Below are 16,330 nucleotides of genomic sequence, written 5' to 3'. Positions count from 1 at the left end.
TTTGGTTTGGAAATTAGTTTAACCTAGTTTCCGGATTGATCGTCAAAGACGCTATGATCGCAGTATCGGTATCACAGTCGCTATCAGCTTAAGGTTATGGATAATTAATTTGGAGAGCGTATTTACGATCTGTGTAAACTAAACCTTTCCTTTTCATATTTGTTGGATTGTCAGCTTCAACTGATTCCTTATTTTCTATGCTCTGACATGTTTTGAAGTAGCCTATAATATTGGAAAAATTGTGATTTATAATAAGCTGAGAGAAGATGAAAGACACTTCTGAAATGGATTTGAGGCCAGTTACCAACTTGTATTCTTCAAGAATAGCTGAATGGAAAGACAGAGAGTTACAGTTGTCTCGATTACATGAGGAAATGTAAGACTATTAGGTTGGTTTGGGATGAAATAATGGATGTTGAAAAGTCAGAAAGAAAGCCGAGGGAAGGGGTGTAAATTATTGATGTAAACTTTAAATGTTTTTCATTTGATGACTGTGTGCCTATTATTTTGTTTGTTTGTATTGCATCTCCTAGTGAATGCCATAATGTAGAAGTAATATATAATAAACCATGATCTGACGTGAACCTAGAGTGATTCACAACATTCACATCAAAGCATGTGTAGATACAGAACACTGAAGTCCACTTGTGATATCACTTTATTGTAAAGTGCTCCATCATTTGCATAAGAAATACTGTATCACTTTTAAACATCTATCAAGACATAGATATGGGTTGATTATTACGTGATCAAATTCCTTAAAGCCTGTATTTACATTTGTGTTTTCATCATAATAAAGTGTTATATTTGCACTGTAATATTATTCTTAAACCCATGAAATGTATTATTTTTCGAAACTCAGCAGTATAAATTGAATCCTTTATGACAGAACTGAGAAATTAGTACATTAATTTATGGCTATGTGATGAACCTGTGTACAGTACCTAATAAATTTAAAGATTCCTGAAATAGTGTTACATAAGAGAATATTTTTACGAATGTAAATATATTGGGATATAGATTGAGTTTAGAAAATTAAGTTGTGTTTATTTGACATGCCTACATATTCATGTCCTTCTTTGTAATGAAAAAATAAGTCAGTAGTACTGATTAGAGTAGATAGAGGTTCCTATACCTCTCAGTTAATGAGACAAAATAATGTACTGAGAAACTGTTATCTGTATGTAGTCTGTTTGAGAAGAGTTTCACAAGAAAAGAAATACTTGTAGGCAAAACTTGTTAAGTTTGCTTAAAAATGATTTTTCGTATTAACTAGTGCAACACTTTTTCATATTTATTAAGTGAGAAAATTACATCGCATCTGCCATCATATATGATAGTAAAAATCTTAGGAAGACCATTCTTGAATAGAAGTTGCCTCCTCTCCATTGCTGGTAGGACAGGAGGGGTACTCTGACATTTTTCCTTACATATGATATTGCTCTCCCCAATAGCTTCTCAATCTCTAGCTACCACCTGTCTTTATTTATAGGTTTAATATATATCTATACATCATCTTTGCTAGTTTTTACATGACATATTGTTACTTATGTTTATAAACAATAATGTGTGCTGATTAAAGTTTTTTTTTCACAAGGGTTATAAGGTGATAGTACATATGTTCAATGTAAATTGATCAATGTCTGCTGAAGAATCGTTTGATCCTCTTTTCATACTTGACCTTATTCTGACCTTATTCATCTGATAAGACAGCATATCTTAAGACCATTATTATTTTGGGTGTGTGCATAATGCCATTTCCTTCTGATTTAAGATATTCCCCTTTACCATCCATTTGTTAGCATTTTTTTTATCTCTCTTCTTTATCATGTTCTATATATTTACAATAACACAATTTTAATATGTTTTACTAAATTTTTTTTGTTTACAGAGTAGGAAAGAGGGAGACTCACTTGAATTACAGTTTAGCTTACTCCAAAAACAGAGCAACGAGACTCCAAACCACTGAGCTTGTAGATATAGAAAAAGCACGTCAGAGGAATGAAAAATACTTACAGGTTCTCATCCACAAAAACTTTATTTTTTTGCTTATTTCTTGAGATTATGGGGTGCAAAAAAGTTCTGGTCAATAATGAAAAATCATGACTTAAATTAGTAAGATGTCAAGAAATTATGTTTTGCAAAGTGGAATACTATTGACTCGTGAAAGTTCATTTACATGAAATACTTTACAGGTTTTTTAAGGTCACTTCACTTAAAATATACTTTGATCATGTAATTTTGTGTTTATGACCTACTTGAGCCCAAAGTTTTCATTTTATCTAGCTAATTAAGGGAACAATGAGAAATAGCTTAATCTAACAAGTCTGAAATCAAAATTTCAAACTGCCTTTACCAATAACTTAAATTTCATAAAATATTTTTTCTTTTCCATTAGGATTTAATGTCAATTAGTGAGAACTTAAAGGTGGAGGGAGACAACCCAGTTAGTCCCAGACTGGCCACTCTTCAGGTATGTAGAGACGCTAAAAGACAGAATTGGAGTAAAGCACTTTATTTCAGATTATTTTTATGTTTACTTATGTACGGGAATATTTCTGAAAGAGAAAAAATTTAAAAATTAAAAATAAAAATAAAAAAGTTTTAATTTTAAAATGCAAATTATTTCATACATTCTTAAGATTGTTGAAACATTGAAGAAATCACAAATTTTTGCAAGAGATTTTTCTATCAAATAACTCATTTCTATATAATATTATGTGTAAACTGATTGATATGATATGGTTAGCAATTTCGTCCATAGGCCTCAAACTCAGATTACTGTAAATTTGTATATATACTAAAGAACTCATCACGAAAAGCACCATTTGCGAAATAAAATTGATTGATTTTAAGCTCACCTTGATGAAGTTGATGAGCTTTTGCTATACCCCCAGCATTGGCATTAACATACCAGTTAAAGTTTTAGCAGCAAGTTCATTGCATAGGTACTATAAAGCCTACCTGGAATCCTGGACCAAACTAGCATGGATGATGCATCTAAGGTTGCACACTAACAGACATGCATTGGATGCTGGATCTGACCTACATTTTCCAGATGAGTGACCAGGTTTAAGTTTTTGGAGCAAATCCATTCCCAAGTAACTATAAGCCCTCCCTGGACCTAAAATTCATGAATGATGCATCTAGGGATATACAGTATCGGGCTTGCTCCGGATGTTGGAACTGACCTACATTTTCCAGATAAGTGACCAGGTTATAGATTTCAAACCGAGCCCATTCCAAAGTAACAATAAGCCCTACCTGGGCCAATCGTAAAGGATGATGCATCTAAGGAATCACATTACCAGACTTACTTTGGATGCTGGAACTGATCTACATTTTCCATTTGATGAACAAGTTGAAGATTTTGATACAGGTCCATTCCCAAGTAACTATAAGCCCTAGCTATACCAAACTTGCAGGGATAATGCATCTAGGGATGCACATTACCAGACTTTCTTTGGATGCTGGATCTGACCTATATTTTCAGGATGAATGGACAGGTTAAATTTTTAGTCCAGTAGAATGCGGGTGGTTACGTTCCGATGACTTGTTCCACCTGCGTGGTTTCGACACAAATCCATGTTCGACCCGAGTGGTTTCGTTCCAAAGCAATTAATTAACAATTAATTGCTTCGGAACGAAATTAATTAACACTTTTAAAAGTTTTACATTTTATTTTTTCGTCTACAATTTTTTTATATTGACCACGTATATTTGTGTTAATTATCTTATGTAATTAAATTAGGAGAAACGTACATTGTTCAGACAGTGCATATGTGATCACGGTACATTTGAAGAAGTATTTGATTAATTTTTATGGAAAACTGTTTAAATATAATTCATTACTAAATCAAATTTATCAACATTCATGCTCCGCGATAGTAGAAAAAAATGTTAGGAAACCTGCATGTTGACTACACATACGGAAACAACTACCTATTGACACGCACATCTCTGAAGCCATACAATATACAGCTACCGGATATCCATTTGTTTACCGCACAGTGTATACCCCTGTACTCAGGTATTGACATGTAGGGATATATATTAGAGTAGGTCGAAACCACTTGGGTCGTAACCACGCGGGTCGAACACGGAATCGGAGCGTAACCACCCGACACCAGTCCAGTATATGGGCCCAACATCAAACTAATTGCAACATAAATTATTTTGTTATAAATTAAATCTAACATATACAAAATTTTGCAGCAAAAAAATCTAAGAATATCTAATGGGCAGAAAGCATAACTTAGGCATGATTTAATTAGCCATTGGAATTACTATAGAAAAGGGGTATAACTCTTCAAATGCATCCAATGTTTTGCTGAAGCAATATTAAAAGAAAATTTCAGTTTTTCCTGAAATTTAATTCTGATTTAAACTTTTCTGAAACAGTTTAATAGATCATTTTTTCATGTAAATAATATGAATTTGAAATGGCCATTTTGAATTTAATTTCATACTATTTGGTAATTTGGAAATGCACAGTTAAACCTTGTTATTTCATACTGGATGGGACCCCCCAAAAAACGGGATATCCGTGTTCGAGATATCGAAGTTCAGCTGTATAGCATTTTTTAAATATAGATATATAATGATCACAGAATTTAAAAAAGAATAAAAAAAATAAATTTTTGTTCGACTAAGATTTAGTAAGCACAGATCATTTCATTTAGTACATATTTACTAAAATATAATAAAAAAGCACATATCCATAAAAATTTAGAGACAGAATTTTTGATAACAGTCTGCCCTAAAATTTTATCATTATGGGGAAAATAAATGAAACATACACTCTGAATAAGCCTAAACACATCTATAAAAATGTTTTTTGCTGGATATAAAAGGCTTTATTGCATCTATAAATGTCATTTTACACAGTTTAATTCATTTCCTCTTTATTCAGGTTAGAAAAATGCACCAAAATTTTAACCAAAATCTACTAAATTGACAAGAGTTATGCCCCTTTCCATGGTTATTTTCATAGAAAATTTATGAACCCCAAATAATATGCTTTCCGGTCATCCAATTTTGTAAGATTTTATTTATTTTGAGCATTCTAGAGTTTATTTAAAACAAAAGAAACTGTGTTGCAATGAGTTTGAAGTTTCATGATAAACTGACTGGACTATTTTTGGAACTGTAAGTCCTACCCAAACCAAACTTGCATTGATATTGATCTTGGGATGCACACTAACTAGAAAAAATTTGATGAGATATGCCTTACTTTATAGATAAAATTCTTTGAGGTAATCTTTAATTACCTATGTTTTTATTTATATTGCTAAAATACATTTAAAATGTCTTGATCAAAGTTCACTGGAAATTTTCTTGCAATTTGACATCTAGGTCATTTTGCAATATTAAGTACTCAAGTAAAACATTACTCTTGTTAATGAAATATGATTACGATGAATTCAGTTTATGGAAATTCATATTATAACCTATTTGTATTACAGAATGACAAAGAAAAAGTATGACATAATATGAAAGAAATATATTCTGAGTAATTTACATTTGAGAGGTTTTAGTTTTTAAAAGGTCAAAATACTCTTATAATATAACTCTACAATTATTTACATAGTGCATTCCAGGAATGTTACTTAAAGCTTAATAAAGAGCCTTCTTAGAAATCTTCTGCTACCTTAGGAATACAGCTGTTTCTGTATGTGGTATATCAAGACGGGAAAGGGGGGGGGGGGGGGGGGAGGGGGTAGGCTTTATACCTTTAGTACATTAGGTACAGGCAATTAGTATGTACAGTTTAGCATGATTACATGTTTGTTCCTTTTTTCCCTAGTTCAATATAAACTGGAATGTCTGAGTAAGACAATATCTATAGACTTTGATAAGATTTAGTTCTTGGTGATGGACAAATGATGGATGGTAGCTCTTGAAAATCATTTGCCAGGAAGGAGTAATGTTGGTTTTTGTAGCTCCTCTGGTCAAACTGTCACAGTGCAGGTAAAAAGAAGGAAAATTTCTAAGTGCTGGTATCAATGAACAACTAAACATTTCGTTGCCAGTCATTGTATGCCATATGGCAATACAGTGCAACAAATACAACATTTACATTCATAGAAACTTTTTTTAAAGCAAAGAACGAGTGCACTTATGGGCCCTGGTAAAATGTGAAAAAATGAAGAATCAAATTAAGCATAATTTTTCATCTCAGATCATTAATTGATATCTGAACCATAAGATTCAACAAATTTTATCGCTGAAATTCATGAACATACAAAGAGCACAGCCACACAATGTGGTAGGGGTCAGCCAACATTCGTGATTTTCTATAGTTAATCGAGGACGGTCATTCATTTCAAAGCTTTTGTGTACTGTCAGCCTAACGTTGTACAAACTTCTGCGAATGACAAAAAACGCATTATGCATTTATAAAACTTGTGTTAATTAAAGTATGAAATTTGTACAAGATTAGGCTTGTACTTAAAATATTAAAAATGTATGAAAAGTTCAGTGTTTTTCCCATAGTAAGCGAGAGCTATTTACCTGTATGACCTATGTTGAACCCACCCGTGGAATAAATTATTCAAAATACCGGTAGTCACGTGAGTTCTACCCAGGTAAACATTCCTAAAAGGTGCTCACTGTAAAGATAGCCACGTTTTGCATCATTATATCAAAGTCGTGCCACATAGAGAAGTTTGTATGTATTTGGTTGTTGCAACACGGGAGGGTTAGGAGAGTTTAGTGTCGTTAAACATAAAAGCGTCAAACATTTTTAACATTCATGCAAGACAATGTTACCGGTATTGAAAGCCACCAAAATACACTTTTTTTTCATTTTAAAATTTAAAGGAACTAATGTTAATACTTATTGTATTATTTCAAATGCAAGCGTGCAAATTTCTTAGTTTGATCACTATGGCTACAGGCATCTATACAACTTCATTCGATTTTTTTCTCAGGTAAAATAGCGCAAGAAGTATCATTCGGCAAACGCACCCGTCAATGATCCACCATCAGATTGTTCAAGTGTCTGATTTAAAGGCCTCCTCCCCTTGATTTAAATAAACGAAACTCAAAATAGGTTCGATACGACTTTCCGGATTTGGGGTGTCTATAGGCATTTAAAAATCTTCATTTGTTTCAAATCCATCCTGATTTAGGTGATGTTTTAATGTGATTTTAATTAGAAATATCCACTTGTGTTTAACTGTTACCAGAAGAGAACAATATGGTAATATATTCTAAAGTAATACGGCACTGAAAAGGGCCCATTAAGCATTGCTTAAGTGCACTTGTCCTTTTACATTTTGGACTCTGGTCATACTATGCAAAATAGTATTACAATGCAAAATTTCAATTCTTTTTTTCTTTTTTCATGGCAATTTTGCTTTTTGCTGCATAATGTGGTCAGTGATACTGAAATAAATTATGCATCTGTAAAATCATTTTCAAGGTGAATCCTATTTACTTTGTTTCTCTCTTTTCATCTAAGTAAAGAATAAACCATATATCCAAATATGAACTTCAAGGAACATATATGCCTATTTTTTGTTTATTGGCCAGATAAGCACAAGACTATTTTTTAGTCAAAACCAGTGGAGCTACAGTCTTTACAGAGATATTTTGTTTTGCAAGTTGTAGAGCTAGTACTTGTAGTTATTTGTAAAAGTAATGACTTCATACATGTATTATGGAATTAGTTTTCTTTAACTATTGGTAAATTCAAGAATTGTAAAAATAATTCAACATTTAATGTTTTAAAGTTTAAATACATGTATACATATGGAATCTAAATGTTTGCAAATTGCTATTAACTTATATTTAAATAAAAATTCATTACATGTATGGTCCCCCCCCCCCCCCAGGAATTAAAAATCTTACTATTATATTGCAGTCAAATTATTGGGCCATGGTAAAAAGTCTCAAACCTCTTTGGGAAGAAAATCTTCATTTAGATGACAACAGAACACCTAGATCTCTCATCTCCGAGCCCAGTGTTAGTGTGCATGACAGTAGAGCTGCAACAATTCCTGGAAGTGCGAGATCTCAGAAATCGGCAAATGTCAACTTCAGAGCTCCTGTAGAAAAATCTGAACCAAAAGTTGTCAAACAAACTGTAAAAAAACCAGAAAGAAAGTCAAAGAAACTGAAGAAATGACATGTTATTAATATTGTTTACTGCATAAATTGTTCATTTCAAATTTCGTGGCAACTAAAAAAAATTCTCAGTAGAAATGAGGTAGTTTTGTTATTACAAATGTACTACTTATTGGATGTTTACAAAAAGAGGTGAAGGGAATGTTTCATCATACGTAATTCTGTATCTGATGTGTTAAAATCTCATTGCATGTGATCCTTCATCTCTTGTGGGAATGTCTCAGCATATGTTATTCTTCATCTCATGAAGTACCGTAATTAGTCTCATTGTATGCCATTCTTTGTCTCATCATGTTTTTCTGTATCTCATGAGGGAATGTCGCATTGTATGTTATTTATAAAGGTACACGTACAGTGTATTTGTATTTCATGAGGGGTATCTCATATGTAATTTAAATACTTTTCATGAAGGAATGGTACATGATTCTTATCTTTTTTTATACATCATCTGTTATCTTCATGAGGGAATGTCTCAATACATATAAGTACACAATTCTGAATCTTTATTAGGGATGTCTCATCATATGTAATTTTGTACTTGTATTTTCATAACAGAATACATGTATCTCATTAGATGCTAAGTAATTCTGTAAAGGAGTATCTCTTCATATACACATACATGAATATATATTAATTGTATTTCCATAAGAGAATGACTGTCATTTGTATAACTACAATGTACCTGATATATCTGACAATACTCTTTTATATAAAATGAGAAAACTTGTGTTTTAACTGTTTTATGCAAAAATATCATGTTGGGTCATAATGTTCAATTTAAAATTGACACAATGTGTATCACAATGCTTACCTAAATTACTTCCCTTCTTAAGATTTAGATCCTTATTTGAAAATCATATTCAACCTGCTGTAAAAGTGTATACTAAGGATGTATATAAAGTTAGAAAATGGGGTCATTTATGAATCTAAACTTGTAAAGGAGATGGCATGCAAGCCATGGAAAATTAAATCTCAATTACAATACAATTTTTTTATAGTTTAGTTTACATTTTCAAGTGACCATTGGTTTAAACACTAGGTTACCTTGACCGTGATTGAAAAGAGTTTTAAAAACTTCCTTTTTTTATTATGGCTACATTCTACCTTTGGTGGCATTAGTTAACCAAACTTGCAAGATGCATGGGGATAATTGTATAACAGTGTGATAATAAATGATTGTATATCTCTTCTGTTCTTGAGAAAAGTTTTTTAAAACCCTTTACCTATACATTCTTATAGCAAATTTTGACATCCCATTGTGCCCCACATTGGGCTATGATTTGAAATTTAATGGAGATGCTGACATATCAAGGACTGTGTTCAACAACAACAACAACAAAAAAGATTTTAGCCCACCTGAGCTAAATTAAGGCTCAGAATTACTTAAGATGTGCAACTGCATCTTACTTCTGTATGTATACAGCAATTTGGTAGATGCCCATATTAATTCCAGAAAAAAAGATTGATAGGTGATTAAAAAAACAAGAGGCACAAGGGCCTAGAATAGCTCTTCTGAAAATTGTACAACTTATAATCTCATCTGTTTTAAGCCTCTTGGTAACCTATATATAAGGATAAAGCCTTGAAATTCCAAAAGTAGGTCAGTATGGCAACAATTGACAAAGTTTGATAATTCCAAGCCACTTAGTATCTGGAATATTTAAATTTAGCCATGAAGTTGCAAAAGTAGGTCACAGTGACCTACTTTTTGGTTGATACACTCCGAGGATTCAAGATGCATCAACTGACAAAGTTTGATGACTCTAAGCCAATAAGTATCTGAAAATAGCCATCAAATTCCAAAAGTAGGTCACAGTGACCTACTTTTTTGTTGACACACTCTGAGGACTCAAGATGCATCATCTGACAAAGTTTGATGATCCTATGCTTCTAAGTGTCCAAAATATGCCCCTAAAACAATTTGAAAATGAATACTTGTAAAATTCCAAAAGTAGGTCACTGTGACTACTTTTTAATAAATCTGTTTTAAGGCCCCTAGCTGCATCAACTTACAACTTCTGATGATTCTAAACCTCTTAGTATCTGAAATAATGACCTTAAATGTTTAGAAAATGATAAGCCATAAAATTCAGAAAGTAGGTCACGCTGACCTACTTTTTGGTTGACTCACTTCAAAGTCCCATGATGCATAAACTGACAAGTTTGGATGATCATAGGCTTCAAAGTATCCAAGTTATGCATCAAAATTGAAAATGAAAATGAATACCTGCAAAATTCAAAAAGTAGGGCACCATGACCTACTTTTGATATGAGGTCCGAAGATGCATCAACTGACAAGATTTGATGATCCTAGGCCTTATAGTGGGCAAAATATAAAAGATTAAGCAAAACAGACTTAAACATAAATTTTTGTCAACTTTGAAGTGACCTTGAGACCACGCCCTTTGCCCCAGGGTGATTCCCTGTGCAAATTTTAATCTACAACATATCCTCATCCTTGAATATAAGTTTGGTGGTAATCTGCTCAGTGGTTCTTGAAAAGAAGATTTTTTTCGCAACAACTACTTTTGATTTTATTTCCCTAATTATCTCCCATAGTTTAAGGGACACATCCCTAGTTTTAGTACAAATGAAAGCCCTTGGGCCAAGGATACTCTGACAAATTTGAAAAAAATTGACAGAGGGGTTCTTGAGATATAGCCCATTTTCCAAAATGTTTAGGCATACCGCACAAATGGCCATAGCATTAGCTCTTTGAGCCTTTGGCTCAGAAGAGCTAAATAGACCACACCACAGTATATTTGATCCTCCAAAGATATTTTCAATGGTTTTATTATACATGTACATTATGTATATTCAGAGCTTCATTCAATGTTTTATGAGAACAGAAAAGAAAACTTTCAATACTAATTTCCATTTTATTTCTATTCACAACATGACAAAAGGAATTACTTTCCTCCATTCACAAACTCGGTCAATCAATGTTTATTGGGCATGTATAAAGGTACTCTGTGGAATAATTCAATATGATCATATGTATAGAATATACATGTTCCAACAATGAGAAAGTTAATAACTGCCCCCATAACTTGATCATGTATAATATTTATCTGTAATGATAGAAAAAATCAGATTTTTTTCCAGTTTGTTCAATTATCGTTTCTTTTGAAGACTCTCTAGGTTTGAATCAAAGTCTTTGTCGGTAATATTCAGCATTAAACTTCCAGACTGTAGATACACACGATTCTGTGCAGACGCCAACTGAAATAAATTAAAGACTAAGGTAAAGTTCCTGAGAACAAACAAATCATCATGTTTCTATCCTGCAATCATTTAAAAAACAATTCTTGTTAAATACATATTTACATGAATAAGAAGCAATTACAGTATCTCAAGAATAACCTTGTACTGACAATAGAGTTCATCTTGATCAAGTGAGTTAAAATGTCCATTTTTAGGGTTTTCATCGAAAAGATAAGGTGAGCAAAAGCTGACACAAAATTTATATACTCACAGTTTTGGCAATCTTTTGGGCAGCTTGAATCTTCCTAAGTTTCAAAAAGCCAGGATTTTGTTGAATAGCCTCTCCTATGTTCATTTTGTCAAGGATCATCAGATGTCATATGTGTACTAACTTGTTGCTGAATATATTTACAATATGATATTACATTTTACTTCCTCCTGTAGTTTATTCATACAATATCATGCTGAAAGGAAACTCTGATTCCTTGTACATGAACATGATTCGGTATCTCAAACATCATATCTTAAATACCATGCATATGGCAAAGTGAGTTGGAAATCACAACCACTTTTTCTATATGTATTTTAACCTCAACATCTGGAATCCTAAGATATCTCTCAGTTTTTTTTTCAAGTTCGAGATAATGAGGTTTGACTGTACATGTTTTCACAATAGAAATCAACTAATTTAACAGGGACAGGCATAAAAGTATGGGTACTCTGAAACTAATTAGAAGTTCTTTATTTTTGTTGGAGATGTTAATATGTACTATACTTCCAGCCATTCCTTTTCAACCTAAGCATTTTCATTTTATTTCCGAGCTGGTCTTTTCCCCATCATATAAATAGAAATAAATTACATGTACATAATCATATGATGTATAGACTTCTACTTTGTAGTCTCTTGGTAAGATATACATGTAACAATTCTACAAAAGGATATAAGTTTGGCAGCCTGGGCTTCACCATCAGCCTGCACTATTTTCTGCTGTTTCTCTTGTTTTGCCCTCTCAACATAGAACTGGGCTCTCTGTGCTTCTTGCTGGGCAACCTATAAATGCACACAAAATAGTTTGTTTTTAAAATTATTTATCATAATTAAATGAACCACAGTCTAGCCTTTCCACAGTCATTTTTTTAAAACTTTGTAAAAAGGTTGGGGGGGGGGGGGGGATTCAGGAAATTAAGCCAAGAACCCAGAAAACAGAATGAGAAAGTATTCACAAGGCAAACTGATAATCAAAGTCATAGATCACAGTACAGAATGACAGAATACAAAAATGGTGATTACCTGTTTAGCCTCAACAGCAGCTGTGTATTCTTTTCCAAAGCTAAGCTCTGTTATAGACACATCATCCAAAATAATGTGGAAGTCTTGTGCCCTCTCGGTTAGTTCTCTCCTGATCAGCATACTGACCTGTTGACGCTGTGTGATTAACTGTGAGGCATTGAACTTAGCCACAACTGACTTTAAAACCTGAAACAACAATGTACAATGTGATTATTGTTATAAAGCTGCAAAAAAATGTTGAAAATCAGCATCTGTTTTGAAAACTGAACATATTCTACATACAATGGTTATCTGTAGTTGTGTACAAATGGAAAGAAAAAACTGTCATGGTATAATATGCAGAACAATTAATATGATTTTGTTTTTTTTTTTATTTTTTTCAAATCCTCATTTAAAAAAAAACAACAACAACAAAATTTGCAACAAAATCTTTTATTGCATGTTGAAGAATTTGAACTTCAACAGAAGTAGCTTGCTTAATGAAAATCCAAGTGTGTTGCCTCTCCAAAGAAAGTTTTGAAATTATCAGAAGTTAACTCTGTTTTTCTCTCCAGGACAGAGAGAAAATAGTAAAGGTCTTACTCCAGCATACCTCATTACAAATTGAAGGCAGCACTCTCTCATCATAGTCTGTGCCTATCTGTCTGTAAATCTGTGGAAGAAATGTTTGATCTGGTCTCGCCAAGACTCTTAAAGAGATGTTCACCATCTGCAAATCTGTGTGTATAAAAGCAAAATATTGTATGAAAGTATTTGCACTTGTAACCTTAAAGCAAAAAATTTTTTCCAAATTTCTTTCACTCCTTTCATTCTGAACATTAGCATTACTTCTGATTTTTCATTTTATTTCTTGAAACTTCAAAGAATCATGGGGATGAAAAATCATTTCGAAATACCTTTGCTTCCAGTTGGTGATGTAATTCTTCTTGGTTTTGCTCTTATGTCATATATTATGGGATACTGAAACCATGGTACTCTGAAAGAAACACAGTCAGCTAATTTATTTTACAATCATTTAAAGTTATTGTAGGTAGTTTTAAACTCAAGACTCAAAAGGGTGCAAACTGAGTCAAAAGATTAGTTATATATATATAGAGTCCAATAAAACAAGCTAATGGAAAAGCTGCCCTGGAAAAATAATGATGTAATTGATGTTCATGAGAAGCTTACGCATGTAACTTGTGTTACTGGTTAAAATGAAGGTAAAAACGTATCACTTTGTAACCACTGTAACCAATGTAACCATTGTAACCAATTAAAAACGGAAATGGAAAAAAATGATCCACGGTGAAAAGGTTATGTAACCTTTGTAACTGGTTACAATACGTTTGATTTCCATTAGTGAACTCTTCAAAATTAGAGGCCAGTTTGGTCGTCTGACTGGGAAGGCATGGCGTTGCAGATAACACAAAACATGCCAATCTCAATCCAATTTTAAATGTTAAATGTATTTGTCATTCCAATTAAAGAACAGAAGAACTAAAAGACATATGTAAGAGAGCGATAACCCTAAATTTATTATCCATTATTAAACGATACGACATTTCCGATGCATGTGTATTGTAATAGATGTACCATACGATAAATAGATACATATGATCAACAATAGATATAAATTGATATCGTTGTCATTCCTACTCTTGGTGTATATAAAGTCCACAACAATAAAATATTTCAAAATTAGAGGCCAGTTTGGTCGTCTGACTGGAAAGGCATGGCGTTGCAGATAACACAAAACATGCCAATCTCAATCCAATTTTAAATGTTAAATGTATTTGTCATTCCAATTAAAGAACAGAAGAACTAAAAGACATATGTAAGAGAGCGATAACCCTAAATTTATTATCCATTATTAAACGATACGACATTTCCGATGCATGTGTATTGTAATAGATGTACCATACGATAAATAGACACATATGATCAACAATAGATATAAATTGATATCGTTGTCATTCCTACTCTTGGTGTATATAAAGTCCACAACAATAAAATATTTCAAAATTAGAGGCCAGTTTGGTCGTCTGACTGGAAAGGCATGGCGTTGCAGATAACACAAAACATGCCAATCTCAATCCAATTTTAAATGTTAAATGTATTTGTCATTCCAATTAAAGAACAGAAGAACTAAAAGACATATGTGTAAGAGAGCGATAACCCTAAATTTATCATCCATTATTAAACGATACGACATTTCCGATGCATGTGTATTGTATTAGATGTACCATACGATAAATAGATACATATGATCAACAATAGATATAAATTGATATCGTTGTCATTCCTACTCTTGGTGTATATAAAGTCCACAACAATAAAATATTTCATTTGCACTTTGTTAGGATTTGTTCATCGACATTCAACATATTGTTTACATGTTTATGTTATGTTTGTCCAAGAAATCCCGCGAGATTTGTACATTTTCCAACTTTTTCACAAAAAGAGCGCACAAAGAAGTATAACTCTTCCATAGTGGAAATAGAACGTATTGAACACTGGTTAAAGTCAGCACTAAATTCTTGACATATATGCAAGCTATATACTAAATCAAGAGCTTTGTGCCAGACTTGTATAAACTTACTGGACATATTATGCTGGTGAAGCATAGTTGGGTATTATAAATATTAGGAGTATTGCATATTAAAAAAAAACTGTATTCACTCTGACACTGTCACAGCCATGCAGTCTGTCATCTTTATACACAAACAAATGACAGAACTAATACCTGAAATGAAGCCCTTCAGAAAAGACTTGCTTTTGGACCCCACCAATGCGACTAAATATGATTGATCGGTGACCTCCATCAACTACAAAAGGAAGGACACAATTTTTAGAATTATTCCATATGAATAATCATAAATGAAAGAATTAAAGGATTCTAAAAATAACAACAACAACAAAAATTAAATCGTTAGAATATATTTATCTGTATATTGACAGGTCAAATATAAGTTGCGTAAGATTTCAGACAGAACAGATATTCAACAATCTTACCTGTGTAAAATGACTGTTGAATTCCTAATGCAGCTCCAACAACTGCTGCCAGGCCAATTCCAAATCTGCCACCCTTTTTACCACCTTTGGTTAGCAAATCTTTTAACTTGTTAGGATCCATGCTTTTCTACCGTTGTTGGATTTTCACATGTGCAGGGCAACTACGTCCTTGAAAAGCTTTACATCATGCGAATTAGAATAAAAATACACGACCGCTTTTAATGGATTAAAACGGTTTTTGAAAAATTAGATCTCTATGAATTTTCAAAGTATAATTTAGGAAAGTTGATGTTTACCATCATTTCAGGTTATTCGATAAAATGTAAACTGTTAAAGAATATTTAAAATTCTAAGATTTTTATTTGATCTATAACTTTTTTCCCGTTTATATCCGGATTAGAAAATATTTCTTTAAATGCACCGGAAGATTTACAATTTTACATCACTTCGCTCTCCGGATTTTTCAGTCCACTTGGTGTTTTTCCTCTACGACACATTTGATAGATATATTGCAGAATAAATTTGTAATCGTTCGTTTACAGCCTCAATACGAAAGCCTAGAAGGGTCAAATAAGAAAAATGAAAAAAAATAAAAAAAGTAATAACGACTTTTTATCTCGTAATTACGACTTTTTATCTCGTTATTCCGACTTAAGAAAGTCGTAATTACGACTTCAGTAAGTCGTAATTACGACTTTCTTAAGTCGTAAT

General features: G+C 32.5%; 2 protein-coding genes across 3 annotated transcripts; one reads left to right on the top strand and one right to left on the bottom strand.

The window, feature by feature from the left end:
• The first annotated feature begins 93 nt into the window (after positions 1-93).
• On the top strand, positions 94-8,857 carry LOC133205713 (centrosomal protein 15 kDa-like). Of its 2 annotated transcripts, none has more exons than XM_061341577.1 (4): positions 94-376; positions 1,892-2,018; positions 2,399-2,473; positions 7,868-8,857. In XM_061341577.1, the coding sequence occupies exons 1-4, from the start codon at positions 267-269 to the stop codon at positions 8,129-8,131; spliced, it is 576 nt and encodes a 191-aa protein (XP_061197561.1). In that variant the 5' UTR covers positions 94-266; the 3' UTR covers positions 8,132-8,857. The 2 variants fall into 2 exon arrangements, with proteins under 2 accessions (XP_061197561.1, XP_061197562.1); XM_061341578.1 differs by having other exon boundaries at positions 94-389.
• A 2,132-nt stretch (positions 8,858-10,989) lies between these two features.
• On the bottom strand, positions 10,990-15,813 carry LOC133172385 (prohibitin-2-like). Its single transcript, XM_061307261.1, has 8 exons — positions 15,620-15,813; positions 15,351-15,432; positions 13,522-13,601; positions 13,218-13,342; positions 12,626-12,811; positions 12,278-12,385; positions 11,606-11,683; positions 10,990-11,352 (listed from the first exon to the last, which is right to left on the bottom strand). Exons 1-8 carry the CDS (start codon positions 15,738-15,740, stop codon positions 11,245-11,247), a joined length of 888 nt encoding a protein of 295 aa, XP_061163245.1. The 5' UTR covers positions 15,741-15,813; the 3' UTR covers positions 10,990-11,244.
• Between the last annotated feature and the right edge of the window lie 517 nt (positions 15,814-16,330).

Source organism: Saccostrea echinata, unplaced genomic scaffold (assembly GCF_033153115.1).
Source record: "Saccostrea echinata isolate AGI-Se365-2 ecotype Australia unplaced genomic scaffold, CSIRO_AGI_Sech_v1 ptg000054l, whole genome shotgun sequence".
Lineage (NCBI taxonomy): Eukaryota > Metazoa > Mollusca > Bivalvia > Ostreida > Ostreidae > Saccostrea > Saccostrea echinata.
This window is presented reverse-complemented; position numbering and strand designations above follow the sequence as displayed.